Source organism: Pongo abelii, chromosome 15 (genome assembly GCF_028885655.2).
Source record: "Pongo abelii isolate AG06213 chromosome 15, NHGRI_mPonAbe1-v2.0_pri, whole genome shotgun sequence".
Lineage (NCBI taxonomy): Eukaryota > Metazoa > Chordata > Mammalia > Primates > Hominidae > Pongo > Pongo abelii.
Window position 1 is genome coordinate 98,394,607 of NC_072000.2, and position 18,641 is coordinate 98,413,247.

The following is an 18,641-nucleotide window of genomic DNA, read 5'->3' on the forward strand; positions in this document are numbered from 1 at the left end:
ATGTCCTGGGAGATGTTATTTGGGGAATTCCCTCAGGCACTGAGCTCTGCTCCGTCTAATGGAGGCTGAGCTGCGCTGGTGTCCAGTTGCCCCATCCAGCCAGCCAGGCGGGCCCCCACTCTCCTGCAGCTCCACATCCAGCCCACCACCAAGCCCTGTCCATGTCCCCTCCTGCTCTTGGACCCTTTTCCACTTTTCCTCATCTCTGTGCCCCACCTGGACCTGGCCACGCCCATCTCTGGCCTGGACCACTACAGCAGACTCCTTCCTGGTTTTCTGCTTCCACTCTTGCTCTCCCAAACCCATTCTCCTCACAGCAGCCCCAGCAATCCCTCAAAGAAACAAATTTGGTCATGCCTACCCTCGCCCTTGCCCCTTCCATGCTCCCTGTTGCCCACGTGTCAATCCATTTTACAGTTGCCTGCAAAGCCTGCATGGCCCTGGCCACCTCTCCAGCCTGATACGAAGCACTCACTTTCCCCCTTTATTCCTGTGCTCAGCCAGACCGGCCCCTCCCAGTTGCTAGAATTCACCAGGCTCCTCTTCAGGAGGTTCACTGATGTTGTCCTAGCTAACTGTAGTGTTGTCCCTTTAGCCCTTGCCTACTCCCACTCATTTATTCAGGGCATTTTTCCTGAGTGCCTGCTATGTGCCTGGCACTGTGCTAGGTACTCAGTGTACTGTGGTGACCTAGTTCTTGCCCTCTTGGAGCTTATTATCTAACAGGTGGACAGATACATGGGAATAATCACGAACTGTGAGAAATGCTAGGATGGGAAATAGCGAAGTGCTAAGGAAGAGACTATCAGGGTGGGGACAGGGAAGAGGACAAATGAAGCCTCTTCCAACTCATCCTTAGACCTCAGCTCAAAACTCACCTCCTCTGAGAAGCCTCCCCTCCCCGCTAGACAGGCCAGGCCCTTGCTCATCTGCTCTACAGCTCCCTGTTCTCTTCTTCCCCAGCACTTGCCATAATTTGCAATTAGACATTGATTTGTGCAACTAGAGCAGTGAGGAGGAATGTGCTGTAGAATATCTACTCTGCCTCCAGTGGGAGCTTGGGGAGGTGTCCCCATCCCCAAGGCTGTGTCCATCCACACAATCACCCAGAGATGTATCATTAACCCGTGCCATAGAGGAACAGACTGAGGCTGGGAACAAGAGAGGCTGTGTTAGTCATCTAATGCTGCCTAACAAATTATCCCAAAGCTTAGCAAAACAATGACCATTTATTATCTTATTCCTATGCGCCAGGGATCTGGTCATGGCTGAGAAGGGTCCTTTGGCTCTGGGTCTTTCCAGAGGCTTTGATCAAACTGTTAGCCAGGGCTGCAGTCTCACCTGAAGGATCGACCAGGGAGAATCAGCTCCCAATTTCACTCACACAGCCATTGGCAGATGAGGTTCCTCCCTGGCTGTTTGACTGAAGGCCTCAGTTCTTTGCCAGCTGTTGGTGGGGGGGTCTCCCTCAGCTCCTGGCCCTGTGGATCTTTCCACAGAGCAGTTCCTAACATAGCAATTGAGGGAGTGAGGGTGAGCCAGCAAGCTGGAAGCCACAGGGTTTGGGAATCCTAATCTCAGAAATAACAGCCCATCACTTTGCTGTGCTGTATTGGTTAGAAGCAAGCCACCAGGTCCAGCCCACACTCAAAGGAAGAGATTACCCAAGGGCTTGAACACAGGAGATAGAGGGGGTGGGTAGTCACTGGGAACCATTTAGAGGCTACTTATCACAGAGGTCACATAATCTTCCCAAGGTCTCATCGCTAGAATGTGTTCCAGCTGCCTTTGGGAGCTGGGCTCTCTGTGCCTACCACAGGGAGCGAGGACAGGGCAGGAACAGGCAGCTTTCTCCAAGCCTGGGGACCTCCTGCTACTGGTCTTGGCCTTTCTGAAAACCACAGCAAATGCACCTTCTCCCATAGAAACTAGAGATGGTTTCCTGCCCAGCCCAGGAGGCTGGACGGGTTACAAGCATTTGCCATGTGAGCTGAAAAACGCTAGCTTTCAAAACCCAGGCCCTGGGGAACCCACAAAGGGGTGAATGGCTGGAAAACGGGCCCATCTATTACCCTCCTGGGCCTGTGTGTAAACTGAAGAGGGGGTTATGCCATGGTCCTAACCCAGCCTTATAAAATGGCTTCTCCTCCCGATTTTCTTGCCTCACACTTGAAAAGCCATTCATGCCTCCTCAGGGCCCTCTCTGGGGGTTCAAGAAATCCCACAGTTCTTTTGTTTCTCCTCTCAAAAACCAACTCACTGTATATCCTGTATCCCTGGGCTGGTGGAAAATTAGCTCTCAGTTATTTGGGGGAACTTCCTCCCCATCTTCACCCCCAACCCCATTGGGGTGGCATAGTCTGGGGCAACTTAGTGCAGAACAATTGGAGGTTATTTCCCCAGGAGGATGTAGGCTGAGTGACAGCAGCGACTTTCGTCAGTTTCATGCAGTGATGTGCAGTGGGTGCCTGGCACATAGTTGATGTCCAGTAACTCTTTGTGGAATGTTGAATGAATGCCTTTTGCCTTGTTGCTACACCCCTCACCCAAAACATGCTCCTAAGGGAAGGACAAAGGAGTCTCCGCCAGGCCAGGGGCCTGAGTTCCCTTACGCAATACAGGCTTGTCCTCTCAGGATCTAACAAGTGAATTGTGAGTGAGGATTCACTGTACTGCACTACGAGTCTCCTCTGTCCTAAGACACCTGCTTCTACCCTTCCTGGATTCCAGAAACTTCTCCCTACTCAGCCAGATCCACCTCCTCATTCCCTAATCCCCCCAATCCCACTGTTCTTCCTAGAAAGATCCTCTTTTCTCAAAAACAAAAGCCTCTTTCTCACCTTTGCCCTTGGGGGTGGGAGCCAGGACAGCCACTGGCTCCAGGGCCAACACCCAGCTCTGCTCCCTGGGACTGGGGCAAGGGAGGAGTGAGGGGAGGGCTAATTCTAGCTCTTCTTCTTTTTGATCTTTCCCAGCAGTGAAACAACACCTGAATGTGTATCTCAACAAGTTTTCCAGCTCAAGGTTGCAGGAGGAGAGTGCTGACACTCAGCAGAGGAAACTCAAAGTCTGAGTCGAGCCTGCACTCTGCATGGAGGTGAAGTGCTTTACATCCTGGGGGCCTGGTGTTCCTACCAAGCACCCTTCCCGCAGCTGGCAGGGTGGGGAAGGCGTTGTCAAGTGAATAAAATAGCACAGTGTAACCAGCATCAGGAAAATGGCCGCTCTTGCCAGCATGGGTGTGGCTGCCTGAAATGCCTCCATCATAGCTTCATTCCATTGATCTAGGGAAACGGCAGACAACCCCCTTTTCAGGCACCCAGACACCATCCTTGGTGGGGCTCCTCCCTGTCACATGCAAATCTATACCAGCTAACAGAAGCCGCGAGTCTCAGGCCTCATGATGACCTTGTCCCCTTTAGGCTTAGTCACACCAGGAGGAAGGAGACTCAGGCCCCGAATAGCCACCAAGCAAAGCCCACATTTATTAGGCACTTACTGAATGCCAAGTACAATGTTAGTGCTTTTCACGATCATCTCATGTAATCTTTGAGATAGGAATGAACACTCCCACTTTACAGATGAGGTAACCGAGGCCCAGAGAGGTATGACTTGCTCAAGGAGTAATGCCATGGGAAGGGTGACATGAACATACTTGACTTCGCTGCCCACACTCATAATTACCATGGCCTCCTGCTCCCTCCAAATCCCAATAGCAAGGGATCAACACCAAAGGAGGACAGACATGGTGGGGAAATTCAAAGGGGTTCATGACCATCTGGGCAATCCGGGAAGGCCTCATGGACAAGGACCCAGGATTTGAAGGACAAGTGGTATTTGACAAGTGGGCATTCCAGGAGGAGCAAAGGCACAGAGAGGTGTGAAGGCACAAGGAAGTTTCCAGGCCCTCAAAGCCATCCCTGTAAGCTCATGTATTATTGGACAAGTGGGGAAGTCAGGGAGAGAAGGTGAGAAAAGTGGGCTGGGGCTCCATTGCAGAGAGTGGGATGACATCAACCCGGGAGAGCTCTCTGGGTCTGACCAGGCTGAGAAGGGCCAGATCGTGAGTGGCATGGGCAGCAGAACCCAGCCCTCAAATCTGGGGCATCCAGTACCCAGGTACGCAGGTCCTTTGCTGGAAGACAGGACAACCAAAGCCTCCTGCTTCTCTGGACTTGTGAAGCCCCAGCTGCCATTCCCCGACCCCTCCACCCAGACACCTGGACAACAGGGAGAAGGGGTGCAGGAAAGATGGAGCAAATTCATTCCAGACAGAACACATGGATCCCCTGCCATGCGCAGCCCCTAACGACGCTGTCCGCATTTTCGATGCAGACCCAGCTTGAAAATCCACTGAACCCTTCTGCCACTTTTTTCCTTCTAATCAGGCTTTAGAGAGCTTACGAGGAATCTTGATTAGTTAGACTAAGGAAATTACATTTTCCCTGCTAATTGAGCTAAATTTGAGGAAATATTCTGTTACGCATACACTGAGATTCTTGTAAGATTGTGTGTGTGTGTGTGTTTAAAGCCTTTGTTACTACAAATATTAAAACAAAACAAAACAAAACATTTTTAACCACCCAGATTGTCCAACCCTCTCACTGAGTGAGGAACCAGAAGACCAGAGAGGGCCTGGGCATTGCCTGGGGTCACACAGCAGAGAGTGGCAGAGCCCAGGGGCCCAGAATTCCTCATGGACTCCAGCCCAGTGCTCCTCCCACACTCCCGTGCTGGCTTGGTTTGGAACTGCTGGGGCCTGAGGAAGGGCAGAGAGTGGGCCCAGGAGTCGGGGCTTAGTGCAGCCGAACTTGAGGGCTCATCAAAGCCTTGGCTGAAAAGACTCTTCACCCATACCTCTCACCCAGATGCCATGGAACCTGGCTCAGTCATTCCTCCACAGAGGGAAGCTAACACTCCTTGGAATGAGCACTGGCTGGGGAGTCAGGAGTCCGGGGATCCAGCCCAGCCAGGCCACTTCTTAGCTCAGCAGCACTGGGCTGCTCCTGTCACCTCTCTGGCTTCCTTGGCGGTAAAAAAAAAAAAAAAAAAAAAGAAACCGCCTGAAAACAAATGGGGGTCAGGGGCGGGGGCAGGTAACACAGCCCCTGTAGTCACGTGCAGAGTGAATTCGAAACCAGCTCTGGAGTCACACTGCCTGGGACTGAATCCCACTTGAGCGCTATGTGACTTAGGCAAGGAACTTAAACTCTCTGTACATGTTTCCTCATCTATGAAATAGGGATAATAATAACAGGACCTACCCCCATAAACCAGTTGTGAGGAAATTAAGTAAGATAATTCTGTATATGTGGAGAGTTCAGGATAGCGCCTGATATGTAGTAGGTGTTCTGCATAACTGTATGAGTAACTGTAAAAAATTACCTGCTATTGTTACTGCTCCTTGAGCCTCCATTGACCTCACACTCCCTACCCAGGACATGATACATGCTTGGAAGACTCAGATGTCTGTATGCCCCACATCAGTAAGAGTGGGGCACGGGGGGCGGGGGCGGGGGGCAGCAGCAGGAAGGGGAATTGCTCAATACACGCTCCTGGAAATCTTAATTTTGTGAAGTGGATGCATGCAATGCACTGAGCCCCCCTCCCCTACAAACTCTCCCTCCCATACCCAAGCAGCTCCTCCAGGACTCAAGGGCTGGTGAATGAATCTTTGAATGATAAATATTCCTATTTTGATGTCCATTAATAATGAGCTTGTAGGCAAGATGAGTCATCTAGACCTGGTTCACGGATATCCCTACAATTCCAGAGCCACAGAGTCAACGATCCTGGACATTCATTCATTCAACAAACATTAACTGGGTGCGTGGCAACCTACTGATTCATGAGTTGGAAGAGGGTAAAATATTATATAGAAGCCATACTTAATGTTATTGGACACGTGTTCCCTAAGCGCCTATCCTCTGATCTTGTGCAAACTATACTTATGTGACCTTGTTTATGAATTAATGACGGCCAGCTAATCCTTCAGAAGACTCCAATTTGAGGTTTGCGCAAAAACCCTTTAGCCTTTACAAATGAGGACCTGTCCTTCTGGGTTGAGCTAACTCCTCTGCTAGTTAAAAGCTTTCTGTGTCTTTAAAAGGGGGAGGCATCCTGTCAAATGGGCCCTAAAGCATAGGCTGAAGGCGCGTGAAGTCCCACCCACTTTCTATGACGTCCTAGGTCCCGGCTCCTGATTGCCCGCCTGAGACGTCAATCGCGGGGCGTGTGTCTTGCTGGGACACAGTGGAGGTCTAACCTTTGGTTTGCGGAGCGGTCGGGTGTATTCTCCGCCGCCCCCACGCCCTCGAGGTCCCCGCCACCGAACCAGCGGCGGAGCCCGCCCGCACCTCCCGCGGCATTCCCGCACCGGATCGCTCCTCGCTGGGGCGGGACCTGGCCTGGCGGCTCCGGTCACTATGGTCAGTGATCGTGGGGGATCGCGAATGGGGAGCGGGCAGGGGGCGCGGTGGGCGGGGTCGCTGCCGGAGCGGGTGCACCCGCGGGACGGGGGTCGGACGCGAGGCTCAGCCCCCAGCCCGCCCCCGCCGCGTTCCGACCCCCTGAAATACGGAGTCCGGACGGATACTGAGGGCCAGGTCGCGCCCCCCGTACCCCGTGGACGTGCAGCTGAGGAGGTCCAGCTCGGCCCCGAGCCCCAGCCCCCAGCGTGTCCACCCCAGGTGGCCCGGGGCGCCGCCTCGACGGCGCTGGGTGGGCGCCCTCGACGGAAGCAGGGACAGGGAGGCTGCAGCGCTACGGGTCGCCTCCTCTTTGTTAAGTAGCCCCCCAGTCAGCAGTCCACGGCCCCACCCAACCGACGGCTCGGCCGTCAAAGACCTCCTGGCCCCTGCCTCAACCCCACGAGGGGATCTAGGGGTTGCGCGGGGGGCCAGGTCGTCTGTCCCCGCGGGCGACTAGACCGTCTCCATCTTTGGAGTCAGGACCCACGTAGAGAGGATGCCTCAAGTTGTGAGGCGCATGAGTTAGGGGTCGGGGAAAAGAAAATACTCAGGAATCCCTGATGGAGAGTCTTGTCTGCGCAGAACGGGGCCCAGAGACCCTTTGAGCCAGGCTAACCCTGGGTTTGGGCAGGTGGGGAAACTGAAGCCAGACAGGGAAGGACTGGTACTGATTGTGGTGGACCTGGGACTTGAATCCAGGCCTCTGGACTCTCAGTTCAGTGCTCTTTGTGTTACATCAGCTCACCTTCCAGGTTGCCCTGGGGTCAGGCATCCTGCAGGGGACTGGGTAGGATGGCTGCCTAAGACCCTTCAACCCTGAGCAGGGGGAGCCTATGGAGTGAGGGCTGGGTGGCTTGAGTTGGGGCCACACAGACCCAGGTTCAAGTCTCACTTCCACCTGTTGGAAAGCGAAGAGGCTTTGGTTGGTCCGCTCTCCCCCTCAGCACCGTTTTGCACATCTGTGTCACGGGAACCATGTGAGATGATTAGCTGGAGCTTTTCCTGTGACAACAGAGTCTTGGAAATGGGTGTGCACAGATGCCCGGTTCTTCAAGCTTAGCCTCCTCTCTCCTATGACTGGGCAGGAAAATGGGTCACCACGGCAGGATGCTGCCAGGCTGGGGCATGGGTCAAAGCCTGGTCATGGCCTGGCACGATCTGGGTGTGGCATAGGCAGCCAGGGCACTTGAGCTGGGACTGTCCTTGCCAAGCCAGCCTGCTGCTTGGGGCGTAGCTGGGGGCCTCTGGAGCATCTGGAAGCACCAGCTTCCTGCTTCCACTTGGTGCCTAAGGGTTTACCTGGTTGAGCTGCTCCCGGAAGACATCCCAGGTGTTTCTGCATCACCCACCAGGGAGTGGTGGAGCTGGGGTAATGATGGACTTAGCCACCCAGGAGCTGGAGGCTGGCATGCCCTCTGGCCACCACTCAGCAGCTGAGTGCACAGCAGAGGCGGTAGCTGCTCTTTGTGCCATGCAGTGAGGCCGCTCACTCTGCCCCCTATCTGCCCTGACTCAGGAGACTGGAAGTTAGATGGCAGATGGGGGTCCAAAGCCCTCACCCCTCACCAGGGGCTTGGGTGCCTTGGCGATGGATGAAGTGGTTAACCCACTAAAATAGGACGTCTGTCTGGTAATCACAGGGGTGGAGGCCATGCAGGGTCTTTTCCCTTCCCTTCACATGGCATTTATTGAGCACCTACTGCATGCAGGGACCATACTGGGCCCTGTGCTGCATGGTGGGTTTTTATGTTGAACCTGCACTATGTGGATGGTGGTGACAGAAGGAATATCCTTGGAAATATAGCATCTTCTTTGCTTTCCTGTTTCTACATCACTCGGCTAAGCTTGAGGAAGGGCCCCCCGTGGAAGACACAAAGACACTTGGGAAGGTAGGGGTGAGACAAGGACCAGGCCTCTGGCAGGGACTGCAAATAGCTAGGGGTCTCATGCACTCAAGGTGCATTTCATGTTTGACGAATGAATGAGTCAGACATAAGCAGGAAAACCACAGGGTCCTATTGTGCTTTGTTCTGTTATTTGTCAAACAGGCCCCCAGTGGGCGCCTTTGTCAGGCCTGTGCTGGGCACTGTGACACTGATGAGAAAGACAAGGTGCCTGCCCGCTCTAGGAGCTCACTGCCTGCTGGCCAAGACAGCTGGACACAAGCAGTGTCTGAGCTACAGGTCATGGCCTAAGAGGCCTAAGGACATTGGGAACACAGCGAGAGGTCAGTATGCTCTGAGAGAGTGGGGGTGTTGGAAGGTTCTGCAGAGGAGGTCTTTTGAGCTGGGGGAGGTCTTTTGAGCTGAGTTGAAGGATGTATATGAGTGTTCAAGAAGGATTTGGGAAGGGCACATTCCTTTTGGCGGGTGCGGGGGGACAGTGGGCTATCAGGCCTTGAAGCATGGTCAAGAATGGGGGATTTTGGCAAAGGTAAACAGCCTCTGAAGATGCAAGGAGATTGAGGGAGGCAGGGAAATTGAGTCTAGAAAATTCGGTGGGGTCAGGATGTTCTGTGCAGGGCCTCACTTGCTATGCTGTGGGGTTTGGGTTTTATTCCACCAATGAGGGGGAAACCATAACATAATTTTGACAAGTAAGAGATAGTTGACTTGGACGATCTCTCTGACGATGAAGTGGACACAGGGTTGGAGGTAGCCAGGCTGGAGTCAGAGCCTGGCTAGTCCCATGCATGCGTCTGTCTATTCATTCATGCAGTGTGTGAGCTTCCCAGGCTGCCCTAACAAAGTACCACAAACTGGTGTAGAGCAACAGAAATGGATTCTTACAGTGCTGGAGGCTGGAAGCTCAAGATCAAGGTGTCAGCAGGGCCATGCTCCCTCTGAAGGCACTAGGGAAGGTTCTGTTCCAGGCCTCCCTCCAAGCTTCTGGTAGCTCCTTGGCTTGTGGTTGCAGAACTCTGATCTTCACGTGGTGCGCTTCCTGTATGCCGGTCTGTGTCCTAATTTCCTCTTTTTATAAGGACACCAGTCATATTGGATTAGTGACCCACCCTACTCCAGTATGACCTCATCTCAGCTAATTACATCTGCAACAACCCTATTTCCAAATAAGATCCCATTCTAAGGTACCAAGGATTAGGAATTCAACATATGAATTTTGGTGGGGCGACACAGTTCAACCCATAACACTCAGTCTACATTTCTGGAGCATGGCTGTGTGCCAGGCACTGAGGAGCCAGCACTCACAGGCAGACAAAGTCCCTGCCCTCATGGAATTGGCATTCCAGTGGAGGGAGCCGGGCAGCATGTGGGTAAACAGGCGACCCTATCAGATCATGCCATGAAGAAATAGAGGTGAGAGGGATGGGGAGCGGCATGGGAAGTCCTCTCTGAGGAGGTGACGCCACCTGCATCTTGGGAAAGGCAGAGGAAGAATCCAGGTTGAAGGAGCAGCCGTGCAAAGGCCCTGGGGTGAGAATGAGTGTGTCTTGTGAAGGAACAGAGAGAGGGCCACATGGGGTCAGACCTGGGAGGTCTTTGTCAAAAGATTGAGGCTTGGCCTAAGTGAGGGAGTCCATTGGAGAGCGTGGGGGAAGGGCGTGCCCTTGCTGGCTAAGCAGCTTGTATTGGCTGCTTGTGGAGAATGGGCTGGGATGGGGGCAGGAGTGGAAGCCAGGAGGTCCTTGGGCAGATGTTGGTGCAGCCTCCCTGGGGGGAGATGATGGCAGCTTGGACCAATGGGGAGGTCGGGGAGCGAGGAGTGGAGAAGCACTTCTGGGTCTCGGCGTGAGCTCTGCTTAGATGGAGGGGCATTCTGGGGAGCTGGAGAAGCCTGTGGGGGGTGGGGGGCGAGGTGGGCAGGAGAGCAGTCAGGGACACGCTAATTCAGTAATGTTCTCAGACTTCTGAGCGGGAGTGGCTGTGGAGTCAGAGCTCTAGGGAGAGGTCAGGCCCGGAGAGGAAGATCTGAGGGCTGTTTGGAGGATGCTGTATGAGTCCAGGCATATGATAAGAGAGAAGGCCCGGGCCCAGGTCAGGGTCTCTGCAAAGCCAGCCAATAACTGACCCAGGGGGCGAAGGCTCAGTGCAGGGTCTTGTCACTTTTCTTAGTGGAGCAGCAGAGAAGGGACATGTAGCAGGCTGAGCAATGGCCCCAGTGATGTCCATGTCCTAATCCCCACAATCTGTGACTATGTTACCATGGCGAGAGGGACTTGGCAGATGGGATTCAGTTAAGGATCCTGAGTTATCCAGGTAGGCACAATGACGTAATCACAAGTGTCCTTATGAGAGCAAGGCAGAGTGATGTGGGGTTGGGGGCCGGTGCGTAAGCCAGGAAACCCGGGAGCCCCTAGAAACCGAAGACAAGAAAACAGGTTCTCCTCTAGAGCCCACAGAAGGAACGCCGCTCTGTCGCCATCTTGCTTTAGGCCAGCAACACTCCTTTCAGACTTGTGGCCTCCAGCACTGTCAGATCATAAATTTGTGTTGTTTTGAGACACTAAGTTTGTGCTCGCTTGTTACAGCAGCCACAGGAAACTCAGGGCACTCGGCTGCCCCCAAATCCATGGCTTCCAAACATTTATCATCGCTCATCTCATCAATACAAAACCTCTGCGGCCAGGCACTCACGCCTGTAATCCCAGCATTTTGGGAGGCCAAGGCGGAAGGATTGCTTGAGCCCAGGAGTTTGAGACCAGCCTGGGCAACACAGTGAGATCCCATCTCAAAAAAAAAAGAAAAAGAAAACAACGTTGAGCACTGCATGCGTACATACGTCACATATCATACCCCTGAGTACACATCTGAAGGGACATTTCCTTCCAGCCCCTGGAGCAGTCCATAGTGCTGGGCCCATGGCTGCAGGCTGCGTGAGGAGTCCTTGGGTTATGTGGGCAGGTTTCAGGTATATACAGAGGCTTGGGAGGGAAAACCAGAAGAAAGTGGGGACTCGTACTTTCCCTAAATTTGGAGGTGGGGCTCGGTACATGGATTAGGGATGGGGTATCAGGGGCAACCTCTCCAGCATCATGGTGGGAGTTTTATATCCCAGCTCTTTAATCTCAGCCGGCATTCCAGGGATGTAGGAGGAAGGACCAGCAGACAGATGTAGTGCTGGCTCCCACCAAAGACTCAAAGCCAGTCTGAACACCAAGCCCACGTCCCAGCGCTTTCTGCTAGTTCCCAGGGTTACTGGGGAAAGGCGGTGATTAAAGAACATCCTTTTCTCACTTTGAAATATATTCCTCCACGCAAGCTGCTAAATCTGTTTCCAAGCTGCAGTGCTATCTGACTTAATTAATTAGCATCTATTTGCAAACCAGCAATTAAAGGGCTAAAGTCCTTTTAGGTGGCCTAATTAGGTCTGACAGGACATTGTCAGATGTGGCCTGTCCTTTCTCCATAACATCCTAGAAATTTTCAGCCATGGTTTTAAAAGCAATTATAAATGAGAGTCAGCCAGGTCAAGCATCATGCCTGATTTATGGGCTAGTAAATTGAGGGTGTGCCTGGGGTTCTTCCGGGAGCTTGAGTCTCTGGTCTTGCCAGGGGTGCGGCCAGAGCCCTGCTAGTGGGGAGTGGCAGGGGACCAACTTGGGCGGACTTGGGTCATTCTGGAGGTGCCAGGTGGGGACTTGAAGGGCCAAAGTGAGAATCCACTTGTCCCCAGGTCCCCCAATAATTACATCTGGGACCACTGGTGCGCTGGAGGTAGCCCAAGGTTCCATCACCTGCAGATGGAATAGCCCACCTGCGAGACATTTGTAAGCAGGGGTAGCTCTTAAATAGTGTGGAGCAAAGGGAAAACAATCTCCAGAATATCTATAGAATAATATGCAAACTTAAAATGCACGCATACTTACAAGTCTGTATTTTTTAAAAGACAAATGCATTTCATTTATAAGAGGTACCTAGAGTAGTCAACTTCATTAGAGACAGAAAAGTAGAAAGGTGGTCGCCAGAGACTGGGGGCAAGGGGATGGAGAGTTAGTGTTTAATGAGTAAAGATTCATCATAAGTACATGGAAGAAAAAAAATGGGTATGGGAGTTTCAGTTTGGGAAGATTAAAAGTTTTGGGATGGATGGTGGTGATGGCTGCAGTGTTGTGTGAATGTACTTAAGGCCACTAAACTGTGTACTTAAAAATGGTTAAAATAATAAATTTTTGGTTATGTATGTTTTACCATAATCATAATAAAAAGCAAATATATCTAGAAAGACATGCCATAGAGACTACCTATAGGGGCATGGGGGGATGGAGGAATGGAAATAGGGATCAGGGACGAAGGAGAACAAAACCTGAAAAAATTCCTTCCTGAGGCTGGTGCCCACAGTGTGTCCTGAAGGTGTGGTGAGCTCAGCTCTTAGCAGCTGAGAGGGCTCCAAACTGCTGTGTAGTATTTTCTTTTTTTTGTTTTGGAAATGAAGTCTGTTGCCCAGGCTGGAGTGCAGTGGTGCAGTCACGGCTCACTGCAACCTCTGCTGCCTGAGTTCAAGTGAGTCTCCTGCCTCGGCCTCCCAAGTAGCTGAGATTACAGGTGCCCACCACCACACCCGGCTCATTTTTGTATTTTTAGTAGAGGCTCATTTTTGTATTTTTAGTAGAGACGGAGTTTCGCCATGTTGGCCAGGATGGTCTTGAACTCCTGACCTCGTGATCCGCCCGCCTCAGCCTCCCAAAGTGCTGGGATTAGAGGTGAGCCACCGGGCCCGGCCCTACGTAATATTTTTCCTTAACTTGGCTCTTTTAAAGAGCTGAAGTAGATTTGTCAAAAATGCAAATTTTATGTTAATAGAGCAAGTGGAAACCTAACTTGACTTTCCTGGCATAGGTGCCACCCCCGTTTCTAATCCACCTTTAAATATTCCTCATTTTAACTGTTGATGGCAGTTTTCTGCATTGAAGTACTTATGTCTGCATGTTGAAGATTAATTCCTTAAATCCATTCCACTCCTCCATTGATTGCCTTCTCAGACACTGCAGAGGAAATGTAGCTGATTTTGTGTCCTCCTTCCACCATTTTGGTTTTGGTTTCGGGCAGTCCAAGCACAAGCAGTATTAACTACAGTTGTTCTACTTTTTGATCTATGATTTAAAAAGACCCAAGCCATCATTTTTAGTCAGCTGTCTGTGTAAACAACAAGGCTTTTATACAGTATAAACAAATTGTTAGATAAATAACGGGACTTTGGAATGAAGTCAGAGGGTGCGTGAGTGGGAACGAATTGGGCAGAGCAGGTGCGCCTGTTTTTCAGTATTACCTGTTTGTCCTCTTACCATCCACACAAGGCAGCAGAGGGAGAGCTTTCATTCTGAAATGTATAGAATCCTATGAATATTTGCCTTATTAGCACGCAGTATGAGTGCCAAATTAATTGTACAACTAGCAATTGTTATTATGCTAGTAATGTCAATCTTTCATGATTTAGAATAGACCAAAACATGTTAACTTTTTATAAATTTGCCTTTGAAGTCAATAAATCTGGCTTGGTGTAAGTTAAAAGAAAAAACACAAATGAAAATGGAATGATTTTAAGCTCCGAGTCAGAGGCCTGCCCACTCTTGAGAAGAGAGACTAGCAAAGTAGAAAGAAGTTCAAGGTATGCTAGAGGCTGTCTTTCTCCTTGATGCGATCAGAAGGCTTGAAGGAAGTGGAAAGGCAAATCACTTTCCTTCCAGATATCACTGATGTATTTTACCACCATGTCTGGATATTGCCTGTAAATCGTGTCCTGTTCCACCTGTGATGAGCATCTCTTGGGCTAGAAAATGCTGTTGTGGACACTGAACCCCCAGGATCAGGAGCTGGATGGAGAACTTTCCTGGGGGAGGCCTCAGGGGCAGGAGGTGGGGGCCTGGCCTGTTGATAAGAAGGCCCTAGGCTGCCCTGCGTGGAACGTTCCTTGGTCCCTCAAGACCTCTGTGCTCTGCCTGCCTAGCAGTTTGGCATGGTAGAATTTTCATGGGCTTCAGAGTCAGATAGATCTGCCTAAAATTACTTCTTAGCACAGGGCACCTGACCTCGTCAGTAGAATGGGTATAATACCCATCTCAGGAGGTGGTCATGAGGATTAAGTGAGATAATGGGGACGTGTCAGCCTCTCTCCCCGAGCCAAGCACATAGTATTTGCACAATAATGGCACCTGCTATCACTTCATACCCTTGGGCCTAGGGTAGCAGATCGCCAGATCATCTTCTGTATGTTTACTTTCAGCCTCACGCTCGCAGGATGGCTGCTGTAGACATTGCATCTGCATTAACGGTGGGAAGGAGTAGAACATTCCATCTCTGTTCCTTTTATCCAAAACCAAAAGCTTCCCCAGAAGTCCCTAGCAGACTTTTCATGGGTCCAGCTGGCCAACTCCAGCTACCTGGCTGCCCATAGCTGCAAGGGAGGCTAGGAGAATGGGAAAGAGGTAGGATTGTTGTGACTTACCCAGTCATTTTTCATCATGTTGTGGGATTCCATTAGTGGGGAGGAAACGGGTCACAGCTGATGAGACAGGAGCCCTCGGCACCTTGCCCCCAAGTGTTGTCTGATTCCTCCTGATGGTTTTCCTGTTGCTTTGCCAGCCCACGCTATGAGGTCAGGGCAGAAGGAAGGAAGGAAACTGGGGCTGGATTAGTTTCACAAAGAAGAGTCGGTACAGAGTGGAAGCTTCTAGAAGCAAAATCCAGAATCCTTTCTTCCCACCCCCCAAGTGTTTGCATGCCCTGTTTCCTCTTTCCTCTTTTGGAAACATTCTTCATCCAGTTCTTTTTTTTTCTTTTTTTTTTTTGAGACAGAGTCTCGCTCTGTCACCCAGGCGGGAGTGGTGGCGCGATCTTGGCTCACTACAACCTCTGCCTTCCGAATTTAAGAAATTCTCTACCTCAGCCACCTGAATAGCTGGGATTACAGGCACGTGCCACCATGCCCAGCTAATTTTTTGTATTTTTGGTAGAGACGAGTTTTTGCCATCTTGGACAGGCTGGTCTTGAACTCCCGACCTTGTGATCCACCCGCCTCGGCCTCCCAAAGTGCTGGTTTTACAAGCGTGAGCCACCGTGCCTGGCCCATCCAGTTCTTTAGGACAATGAATTCATCCTCTATTCTTAAGCTATCTTCTGGGAAGTTGCCCTGAATCCCCCATGTTGGGGGGAGATCATGTTTGGTGCCACCAGAAAGGGCGAAATGGAATAAAGTGTAAGTTCAAGGGAGAGCCCAAGCCTGACTCAGATGAGGTGGGGAGATCAGGGAGGCTTCATGGAGGAGGTAGCTTTTATTCATTTGTTTGAAAAATATCTCACCCCCTTCTCCGTGCCAGGCCCTGGGTGAATGCAAGATGGCAGACAGTATGACAAGCTGTCATTCCAGGTCCCCTAAAAACACCCCTGCCCAGTCCCAGCTTCTCCCCTGACCTGACACTGGACACAGGATCCAGGCCAGATGGAAGTTTGCAGTCCGTCCCATGTGGAGACAGGAGCAACAAAAGTCATTTAGGCCTCATTATCTAATCTCATGGCCCAACTTTCTGCTTCTGTATGCTGAGCTTTGGAAAAAGATAATCATCAAAAATCCGGATAGATTTCTTCAGGTGGAGAAAGGGGTTTGTAGCATCAGAGGGCTCCTCTCTGAGCAGGATGGTATTGGGTTGAGATCATTATCTAGTCAGTGATGAGGCTGAGAGGCTACCAGGGAAGGCCACTGTGGCTGGTGTGACATGAAAAAGGCCAGTTACAACTGCATGTCAACAATGATGGTGATACATGGATGGAAAACTTGATTACTATTTACAAAAACCCCAATTAACAGTGACCATCCACAGTGCTCTATTGCATAAAAATGGTCTCCCTGGGTTGTGTGCAGGAGCCAGCCTCATTTATTTTAAGCTGTAAACTATAAGTGGCTTTAACACCGTGTCTCTCACAGTATGTTCATGCTGCAATCGAAGCGGCTCTGGGTAGGTTGGAGGCTAGAGATGCATCTCCAGCTTGTTTGAGCCCTGTTGACAAGATAGCACAAGGTGGAGACCAGGCCTACGGGGAGTTGGCTGCTAGAATGTGTCTCCTGCAGTTTCCTTCACCCCGAAGCCTCCTTTTGCAGTTGCCTCCTCTCTGTCCGCCAATTTCTTCTCGGGCCTGGAGAGACCCTGCCTGTAGGAGGCTTGTCTTTCTGGGTTGGAATTGACCTAGACCTAGAGCTGGGCTGTAGTATAAACTTTCGCCGGTAGGTGGTGCATGAGGATGCCCTCCTGCCCTGTGCTCCCTGAGCCCAGATCTCTGACACCTTCTCTGGCATCTCCGTGTACCAGTGCCACACAGTGTGGCCTTTTCTGGTGACCTTATCACCCCCTATCTTGATTGTTTTTCCCTGTAGACTGTGAGCCTTGTGGGTGAGGGAGTGCTAGACGTCCTTCTTTCTGTATTTCCAGCATGTGACACAGTGCTGGGCATGTGGATGTTCAGGAATTGTTGGATGAATAAAAGAATGAATGAATGCATGAATGAGAGAGAAGGGACGGAAGGAGACAAAGGGCCTTATCCTCCAGCATGAAGATTCATTAGGTTCGAGATACAAATTCTGTGAAATGAATCAGGCTTCCAGTAACAAGATGAATTTCCTTATAACCAGGGCTATCTCTTCACGATGGCCCCGACCCTGACTATCCCTGTCCTGGAAATGCGGTGATCCCAACAGGCGTCTAGGATGCTGGTAACATACTCCCAGCATGAGAAGGTGGGAAGGTCTCATTCATTGTTGTCTGTAACCGGCAGTTCAGAGGCCACCAGCTCGGGGAGTCCCATCTGTTGCTTTTGAAATTGTCACAGCATTTCTTCCTTCCCTATCTTTCAGAGTGAAACATCTTTCAACCTAATATCAGAAAAATGTGACATTCTATCCATTCTTCGGGACCATCCTGAAAACAGGATTTACCGGAGGAAAATCGAGGTGGGGCAGAGGGCAGGGAGAAGAGCATCCTAAACTAAACAGGCTGGAGTTGGGAGTGTAATGGTGATGCCTCTTTGAAGGCTGATAGTTTGGGCCAGGTTCCTGGGCAAATGAAAGGATTCCTAGGATATTTTGATGTTGGACATTTGCCTTAGCAATAAATCCTTTCATTCCAAAAAAAAAAAAAAAAGGATTTTTTTTGTTGAAAAGTTTAGCACTATCCTAATGTTTTATTGACTCACCAAGACTTCATTACAACTCTGTGAGGTAAGTACTTTTATTACCCCCATTTTACAGCTGAGGAAACTGAGGCACAGAAATTAAGTGGTGGCCATTTAGTTCATGAGTGGCCAAGCTAGGATTTAAACCCAAGCAGCCGAGTCTCAAGTCACATTCATAACTGCTGTGCTGGGAGACCTCTTGGAGGGAAAGTTTACTCCAGTGAGGCTAAAGGGATTTGTGGGAAGGCTGCAGGGATCGCTCATGGAGCACTCACCCGTGGATGGCAGGAGGAGCCAGGTGCCCACTCTGTCCCTCTGGCAGCAGGCCCCGGCCGCTCTCTGCACTCTGCAAGACTTCCTCTCGCTGCAGGACAGGCTTGCTCTGGCACTGGCCCCACAGGCCCTTCCCTTCAAGTTCCTCTCAGACACGCAGCACCATTGCTGGGCCCCAGTACTTATCCTCAGAGACTCTGATGGGTCCAGCTTGGGTCAGATGTCCATCAGCAGCCAGGGGTAGTGGTGTGGGCATCATGTGATCCGAACGCTGCTGCGGGGCACTTCCAGGGCAGGAGCTGGGCTCTGCAGCCCACTGACTTTTGTGTCCCCCAGAGCCCTCCTGGGAGATGAGCCAAGGGCTCCAGAGAGTGCCTGCCTCCCCACTGCCAACTGGCCTCAGGTGGGCCCAAGTCCGCTCTGAGCCTTCTCATGGCTATGGGGGGAACAGGAACTCCAAGACCCCTTGAAAACCATCCTCTGCTGTCAAAATGCTGCTTATAGTCCCATGAGGCAGGAAAGGGGATTCCAGGCCAGTTCAGAGGGACACCTACTTACTGCTAGGAGTGGAGCTGGAGCCCACCCCTCCAGCCCCTGCTCACACATGCAACCCCCCACCCCCCACTTCTGCCAGCTCCCGATTCTCAGTGCTGCTCCCCCAGGAAGGCTTCCCCAACTTCCAAAATCCACTGCCATGCCAGTGCCCCGTGGCACCCAGCCGGGCACTCCTTCTGTCCTCACAGTGCCACTGTCTAATTATCCATCTTCCCTCCCGGAC

The 18,641-nt window shown here is 51.3% G+C and overlaps 1 protein-coding gene across 4 annotated transcripts in view; it reads left to right on the forward strand.

Moving 5' to 3' along the window:
• OTUB2 (OTU deubiquitinase, ubiquitin aldehyde binding 2) overlaps nt 1-18,641 on the forward strand; it is a 33,309-nt gene that overhangs the window by 4,511 nt on the left and 10,157 nt on the right. For 2 of the 4 annotated variants that reach the window (XM_054530458.2, XM_054530459.2), the window contains exons 2-3: nt 2,976-3,097; nt 17,274-17,369. In XM_054530458.2, coding sequence (XP_054386433.1) covers nt 3,092-3,097; nt 17,274-17,369 — 102 coding nt within the window. In that variant the 5' untranslated portion in view covers nt 2,976-3,091. Of the gene's footprint in view, nt 1-2,975; nt 3,098-6,194; nt 6,429-17,273; nt 17,370-18,641 lie in introns of those variants that run through there. The other 2 variants (XM_024231885.3, XM_054530461.2) reach the window with 2 other exon arrangements.